Below are 8,303 nucleotides of genomic sequence, written 5' to 3' on the forward strand. Positions count from 1 at the left end.
AGTCGATGTTGACACTCCATTTATTCTCAGTCTTCTGCACAACACAAGTCTGATGATATAATCCCTTTACAGCTATACATTTTTAACAACCGTAGTTTTGTTACTGTACATTTGCCAGCATGGGGTTGAGATCATGTGACCTCTGTTACATCGGACATAACCAAGTGTGAGACTGTACAATTAAAAAACAAAATTAAGTCTGTACATTATTGTCTAACAACAATCATACAAACGACCATCGTACAAGTTTTGTTGTAAGGCTGTAAGGGTGCACTGCTCCGCCTCTTTAGGCCACGCCCAACAACAGGAAGAGGAAGACGTCAGTGATGTTCTAGCTGCAGCCAACCGTATGGCTGCATTTCAACGATTTGACTTTTTTTGTTGTTGTGACAACTGATAAAGAAAACAAAGATTAGACAATCAAAAAAAAAAAAAAAATAGGAGCCAAACTTTGTGACGTTGTGAGGTCAAACTGAATCTCATTAAAAAGCCCTTTGACTTTTAAGGCTTCACAGTGAAAGTTTCAACAGGTAAACTACTTACTAAATACGAGTAAAGTGTTCATTCACACCTAGCTTAGCACGTACTATTTCACCTGTCGATATCGTGAGCACTTTTAACCCAATTATATATGAATGGAAAGTCATTATTTTTCCTTCACTTCCTGTCCAAACGCCGCACCTCCAGACAATTCAATTGCCTTTATTTCTCCAGTCAGTGACAAACTGGGTGGTGATCACATGATCAACGAAAACGGTTCAAATATCTATAAGGTTTTAGTCCCAAATTACAATCTGAAATACATAATTAAATATGTACTTTATAGGGAATGTGCTAAATGTTGTTGTTTTTTTTGTCCAATTCTTCAACAGAGTTTAGTTATCACCATGTTCAGATCAGGTAATAGACTCGACTCGTCACAGAAAAGGGTGCAGCTTGGATTGGTGAAGACGCTCAGGATTACGGGGTTTTCCGAACCGCTCCACTGGGTAGCGTGAAATTTCAGACACTCAAGAATGAATGATAAAATATTGAAATTAAAATCAAGCACACGAGTAAGAGGCAGAGGACAGAGGTTTCCCACGGTACATGTAACAACACACAGGCGGATCAGTCAAAGCCTGGACATCTGACTTTTTCTTTCTTAGTAAAGTGGTTTTAATGTGAGGTAACTAGATGACCACTGAATTAGGAACCGATACTTCATTCAAATCACAACCGTGGCTGCTCACCAGTCAGCTAGCTATGAGTATTTTCTACTTCAGTTCAGCGTCTCACTGTCGTCAGGCAGACTTACAGTAAGATTTGTTCCGTTACGACACGAACAGTTTGATAAAACATCCGACGACGAGCCTCAGTCTTCTCAGTTTAACACCGCGGCGGACAGACTTTCTATTCTATTAGTGTAAAAGCTCTGCTCACTTTCTGTTCAGCTGATTGTTTTACATATGCAGCAAGTTTACTTTATCTTTATTTTTTTTATATTATTGCATCTTTTAATGCCTTGATATACAGTCCTATGTGAAAACATCAGGTAATATGTCAATAAAATAACTATTTCCTTTATTTATTTTGAAATAATCTTCTGTGGTTGAGTAGAAAATAAAACTAGCTGCGGTAGGAATGCACTGGTGCATTGCATATTTTTTTGAAACCCAATCTTGAGAAGTATCATAATGGTTCTCAGTATTAGCAAGTACACAAGTGGAAGTACTCATGTGTACAGCCCTGCTGTAATTGCCCAGCCTGGGATCAATAAAGTACATCTATCTGTCTATCCATCTAGATCAGTCAAATATTAATGATTAGAATGTGGTGACATCAAGGTGGCAGAACAGCACCCCCTGTTGACTACACACAGGTAATGAGGGGACCATGACTCAGCAAGTAAGAAAGTGACTATCCTTATCATTCAAGTTACCTTGGCCACCACTGTTTTCACCAGCAGGAGGCACAGGTCTGCGCTAACTTCCTCTTCCTGTCACTGGAGGCCGGCTGCCAGTATAAAGGAAGTCCGGTGCCCCGTCCATATGCATGCACACACACACACACACACACACACACGCAGACACACAACCACCTTGGAAACATACTCTAAGGTAAAATGTCTGAAATAAAACCATGATGATGAGGAGGAGGAGGATGATGATGATGATGATGATGCACTAGACAGGGACGAACAGAACCCAGGAGCAGGAGTCTAGTCCTCGGGTTCCGGTACCTCACGGAGGTAAATCTGCTCTCAGTTGCTGATGCCGTTTTTTGGACTTTCTGTGGCCACGGGGATACGAGGCATCTTCTTGACAGGACTGGGGATGTGCTGGAGAACAAGGACGCAATTTTGATCTCAGACCGACTTAGTGCGACACAGAGGATATTTCTGCTATTAAAAAACGGCAGAACTCCGGCCCTACCTCCACCGTCTTTGTCGTGCTGGAGTTCATGTGGTTGAGTTCGGACTCCGTTGGCAGGTCTTCGTCCAGGGGTTGGCGAGCATATTCCCTGCGATGTTTGTCGTCCACGCGCATCAAGTACCACGTCCCAGGGAAGAGATCGTCCACTGAGCCACGTGGGATGTAGCTTGCTGCAAAGACAGGTGTAAAAATTTTTAAAAATTAATTATGACTGTCAAATGATGATTCAAATCAACATGACTAAATATAACCTCAATTAAATTGTTTTTCTGTATTTTGCTGGGCCAAAAAAAGACAAATCTCATCTGTTAAAACAAGGCTAAAACAAAGGCAACTATAAGACGAACTTATATCGTTAAAAACGTAGCGATGACATCAGCAGCAGCTGCAGAGGTCGCCTCTGTAACTGACTGATGAACGCTCGTACCCAAGTGATGCGTCTCTTCTCTCAGCTTCATGTTCTCCGAGAAAACATCGGGGGAAACCTTCCTCCTCGAGTTCAGTCGAAGTTCCAGGTCGCTGATACTGGACACCAGTTTGTCCAGACTTGATCCTGTTACAAAGAAGCAAAAAAAAAAAAAACACAACAAATCAGAAAATTAAAATTGTCAGCATTTGCCTTTTTTTAAAATTTTTTTTATCACATCACCGTAGCAGAGAGACTCACCAGGGGTGTGGTCCTGAGTCACTCTCAGAGAATACAGAGTTGCGGCGAAACCTGAGCCGTAGGAGAAAACTCCTATTCTCTGTCCTGCCAGCTGTGGCGCTGTTCGTCTGTAACACAGATTGATACATTTTTTGTATTGAATGCAGCAGAATTCTTCGAAGGTTTTCTTCTAACTTCTGTATTAGAGTCGGTAGTTGAAACTTACTGTGCGAGGACGGACGCCAGGCAGCCATAGACGGAGGGCGTGTACATGTTTCCATTCTGGTTGGAGATGAGCAGTGAGGGCTTGGTCTTCCTCTCAAACAGATCTGCGCTGGCCTTCATGAAGGCCTTCTCCACGTCCCGGTCAAAGTAGGTGTCTTCTGGACGGACATCTCTGCCGTACAAACACACAAGCAGCCAATCAGCCAACCGGTCCATGAAGATGTTTGAAGTTTGAACTGTGGAACCATAGATCATTCATACCTGAACGCTTCCAGACCCGTGAATGGTCCGGTCTCCGTGTCGGGTCGTGGGTGGCTCAGGAAGTCGTTCAGCATCAGTCTGGCCAAAGACTTCTGCACCAGTTTGCAGTACGGTGAGTGGAAGACCAGGAAACCAAAGTCCTCCAGGCTGAAGCGGTTCTCAGAGCCCTCTGTCAGGGACCAGAGTCACCACAGGTTAACACACAGAGTCACAGGCAGCAGAGATTCCACTGTTAATTCAAGATAACACAGGCTTTTAGCACGGCCAGCACGGTCACGTACTTTATGACTTAAACAAGGCATTTTATCAGGTCGAGAAAAGTTCACCTCAGTCTGGGACGATTTTGGTGTTGAAATCAAATCTTATAATAGCTGATGAACAAAAAAATTAAATCTAGGCTGCAGCTGTCCATTACTGGTGTTTGTCATCTTTAACGTTTGTTAAACCGATGCCGTTTCGTATGACAATTAGCTTGTTTTGCTTCTCCTCCTTTGCAGAAACTCCCATCCTGGGGGAAGGAGGAGGGAGTGGGGCAAACGTGATGTTTTTAACAACTGAGTCAACAAAATATCTGTCTAGCATTGATGTTGACAGAGTGGCTACAAACTGAATTTTAGTTTCCATTCGTATGCACGGAGATGAGATACCTCAACATGTCTAAATTGAGTGTTTTCTTTTGGTTTTTTTCTACTTTGCAAATTAAACAAGTTCTGACTTCTAATCTGAATGGATGACGTAGAGAACACAGTCACAGTGACACGATCTGCAGAGAGTGTCCTCCTAATGCTGAAGCCAAAAGTTGTGATCAGGTCAACTAAGAACGGAGGTCAACGGCAGGTCTGAACACTCGGAGCGCGTCGACACTCCTGTAACCGCAAACATCTCGACAAAACAGGAACACGGCACAGAGTGAGTACTAATGGGAAGTTCTAGCTGAGAAGCTCCGGCTGAAAAAACATGTTTGTTCACAGGATCATCATTTAATGATGGCGATGCTGTGCAGCGGAAGACCTCAGATGAAAGGCTAATCTCGTTAGCAGTTTGATGTTCCCTGAACAGAAATAAACGTCTTAGCAAAGATAACAGCGGACAACTTAAACCCTCTAAACTCATTACGCTCTTACGTTCCCTGAGCCTCGCTGCACCAGGGGTTTAGCCACCTGCACTTTCGTATGTCCCCTTCAAAGTTTGTCAACAACTATATTTAGGAGAGTGTTTCTGTGGTTCCTCACAAGGCCAAAATCTGCATTGTTATTGCTAAAAGTAAGTAAGAAAACAACTATATCTATTTACTTTATTCTACCCCGGGGTTTTTATTTGTTTATGTATGTGTCGGTGACACTGTGCAAGTCTCTGACTTCTTCATGTTAGGCAGTAAATGACGATAAGAACCTTGAATTATTGCATTAGGTTAAGGATTGAGTTGACGCACTTCTTTAAAATGTTAAATAGGAGAAAAATGAAAACCAGGATCAGATTCTGACCCACCTCTCTGCCACTGCGCATGAATCTTGTTGCGGTAGACGGAGTAGCAGCGGTCCAGTGCACTCAGGTAACACTCTATCGACAGCTTCCCGTCCACCACAGGATACTCGGACATCAGATCAGGCTTGTAGAAGTCGTACGCATGCTGCATGTGTGTTCCTCTAAGACCTGCAACACACACACTAAGTAGTGAGCAACACACACTGATGCCACACCGGTCGTGAAAGACTTTTTTTTTTTAATCTAATTTAATTCTAAAACTCTTGTCTTGCCAACATTATTATATCACTGACCTCTTTCAAACGCCAGAGGAGCATTTGGACCAACCAGCATGGCCACTGCACCGGCGCCACCCGTGGGCCGTGCACTTCCTGTGGCGTAGACTGCGATGTCACCTGCCACCACCAACGCATAGCGACCTGCAGTGGGGGAAAAACAAGAATCGTTCAAGAATACAGAGCGTCAAAGGCTCCAGAGCTCTGAGGTTTACACCACTGCACATTAACAAGAAAATATAGAACAGAACACTGTTAGATAAAAAAAAGAATTCAGATATTATCTGATTCGTCATCTTTATACTATGACTGAGTTGTCATGTCTGAGCTGTGTTTTGGATTTTTTTTGTCCATGTAACGTCACATCTGATCTTTGCCCAGTGACATTTGACCCTATTTTCTGACAGGCATTATCCAATCACCACACGGGTAAACACTGTTAGAGACAGGATAGGATGGTAAACTAGGTGTCATACGACAAATGTTTCTTTGCCTCACCTATTATTTTGGACATGAATCTGCCTTGAGTATTTACTTGTAATCTTATTTCTTACTTAAACCCAAAACTGATGGAGTTTCTCGCTCTCTCTCTCTCATGAACTCTTCCTGCTATTTCTGCTTTCAATCGTTTTGCAGATTTTACTTTGTTTCCCATCTTTTAGCCCTGCCAATTGTAAAAACAGGTCACCAGCAGCCTAGGCCCCATTGCATAAATGTGAAAATAAATCTATATTAATGAGTTACTAAAGTTACAATTCAATAGCCCTGTTTTAACCAATCAATTAATGTTAGCCTATATGCTCATATATGGAATTTTTTTTTTAAATGACACATCAATTCTAGAAAAGTCACTCTGTCCACCTACCGTCCCAGGAGCTGGACTCCACCCAGTTGACAGCATTGAAGAGCGCTGCTGTGCCTCCATAACAGGCATTTGTAGTGTCTATGCCCTCCACGTCTGTGTTGCCCGAGTCCTCAAACAGTTGCATTATAACCGTCTTGACAGACTTCGACTTGTCAATGATGGTCTCGGTGCCGACCTCCAGTCGTCCAACGCTGTCGTAGGACAGGTTGTTTCTCTCCATTAGCCTCTGGACCACAGTCAGGCAAAGGGAATTGATGTCTTCGCGGTCTGAGCAGAAACCCATTTGGGCTTGGCCCAGGCCTATGGTGTATTTACCAGCTGGTACGCCATCATACTGCTCCAGCTCTGCTTGGTCCACATATTGGGATGGGAAGTACAGTTCCATTGCAATGATACCCACATCTTTGGGCCATGGTCCTAAACAGCTAGTTGGGGCTGGTCCAGGCATCGTGACAGGACTGAGGAGGAACAAGACAGGGTGTTACTGTACAGTATTTATCTCTCAGGTGCTGCAGCTGTAACTAAAATGAGAACACAACCACATGCTACACAGGCTAACCCGTTTCCTAAAAGATAGCTCTCGTAAATCTAACCATCTATATAAACACAACACATGTACGTAACAATTTTCATCCTCTGTACCTTTTACAGAAAAAAATACTTAATACAATTCGAATGAAGATTAATGAAGGTTAAGGGTGTCTCACTTAAAAAATAATTACAAGAATAACTATAAAACACTCCATTATTCAACAAGCCTTAAGCTCAACTGGACTGATGCGAGATTTACTGACCAGTGACAGTTTGATATCTTTGCTAGTTTGATGTCTATTCTGTATGCGTTTATACCTAGAATTCAATTCGTCAGTAAACGCCACTCGGATGGATAATTAATTATACGTGTTAGCTTAAAGGCTCGTCAGTAAACGCCACTCGAATGGATAATTAATTATACGTGTTAGCTTATTTACAGAGGGATAAGCCCGGTGTTAAGCAGAAGACGCGTTAGCTAGGTGAAAGGCACCCTAGGTTTTATGACCACCTCATATGACAGCTGAATGTCAGTGACAACGCTGGTTTATTTTGTACAAACCCGATCATCCAAACAGTCTATTTTGGATACAGAACACAAGATAAGGACACGAGACATAAAATCTAGGTGAAAGGGCAACGGGTTTCCGCGGAATTTCGGTCATCTGAAATCTTTCACACCGTTCTGGCAGAAAACGCTGTGAATCGACGGTCCTCTAAATCAATAATTTATCGTCATGACCTATGAATCAAATACGGAATTTAACAAATTATTTAATTGTCTTGACACCATAAAAAGATTGGTTTAGTCGGGTTTTTTTTACCGGACAATAATAGATGACGGACCAGCTTCCGTTGTAGGTCATAGCGCTAAGCTAAACCTCAGCTACAATTCGTCACCGAGATGATGCGGTGTTACATTATAAATGTCAGTGTAGTCCTGAAGTAACCAGGCAGTTCCAACATTTTTTAGCGTTAATTCGCGTAACTCTTTTATTAACATTTCAAAATAAATCGATATAAACAATCCCAAAAACGACAACAGAAACAGAAAGTATAAATACTAAGTCATTTCAAACCAAAGCAATAGAAAACAGCTCACCTGTGTGAAGTTACGATTATAGGTGATGAACCGAGGCTGTCAAGAGTCCCGCCCGGTAGAGCGTAACATTTATATATGACACTGACAAGAGCAGCGGACAGTCGGCGAGACTGTTACCTGACTTCCTGGCCAATCATGACGCGAGCGCAACATGCGACGCTACCAGGTCCTGCGGTCCACTGACCAATCAAGAGCGCAGGAATTGCAACACGCGCCGCAACCGCACAAACCCACCAATCAAGACAGCTGTACGATGTCTGGTGAGGAAGGCGTAGCCAATCAAAAGGAGGAATTAATTCCTGGCGTGTCGATGGGACGGAGCAGCGTGGCTACGGCAACTCGCGTCCATTCATCCAGCAAGACGTGGAAACTGTCAAGAAAAAGTTTTACTGTTTTACTTTTAACTGTAAAAAGACTAAACGGAAAAAAGAAAGAAAGAAAGAAAGAAAATGACTTATATTAAATGGAAACAAGCTAGACGTTTATTGTAGTAACAGAA

At 42.6% G+C, this 8,303-nt stretch overlaps 1 protein-coding gene across 1 annotated transcript; it reads right to left on the reverse strand.

The window, feature by feature from the left end:
* Nucleotides 1–2: 2 nt before the first annotated feature.
* On the reverse strand, nucleotides 3–7,961 carry hmgcs1 (3-hydroxy-3-methylglutaryl-CoA synthase 1 (soluble)). The gene is made up of 10 exons (XM_008324442.3): nucleotides 7,805–7,961; nucleotides 6,172–6,629; nucleotides 5,325–5,450; nucleotides 5,035–5,199; nucleotides 3,547–3,715; nucleotides 3,287–3,457; nucleotides 3,082–3,188; nucleotides 2,842–2,967; nucleotides 2,415–2,584; nucleotides 3–2,320 (listed from the first exon to the last, which is right to left on the reverse strand). The coding sequence occupies exons 2-10, from the start codon at nucleotides 6,617–6,619 to the stop codon at nucleotides 2,243–2,245; spliced, it is 1,560 nt and encodes a 519-aa protein (XP_008322664.1). The 5' UTR covers nucleotides 6,620–6,629; nucleotides 7,805–7,961; the 3' UTR covers nucleotides 3–2,242.
* Nucleotides 7,962–8,303: the final 342 nt, after the last annotated feature.

This window comes from Cynoglossus semilaevis, chromosome 14 (assembly GCF_000523025.1).
Source record: "Cynoglossus semilaevis isolate Cse_v1.0 chromosome 14, Cse_v1.0, whole genome shotgun sequence".
In the NCBI taxonomy this organism is placed as follows: Eukaryota; Metazoa; Chordata; class Actinopteri; order Pleuronectiformes; family Cynoglossidae; genus Cynoglossus; species Cynoglossus semilaevis.

Excerpts from the sequence above, each read along its gene's own strand:
- hmgcs1 (XM_008324442.3), bottom strand. The coding sequence starts at position 6,619 with ATGCCTGGACCAGCCCCAACTAGCTGTTTAGGACCATGGCCCAAAGAT. Across the intron at positions 3,458-3,546 it reads ACGGGTCTGGAAGCGTTCAG|AGATGTCCGTCCAGAAGACA; the intron begins GTATGAATGATC and ends TTTGTACGGCAG. Across the intron at positions 2,321-2,414 it reads GCACGACAAAGACGGTGGAG|CACATCCCCAGTCCTGTCAA; the intron begins GTAGGGCCGGAG and ends CTTGTTCTCCAG.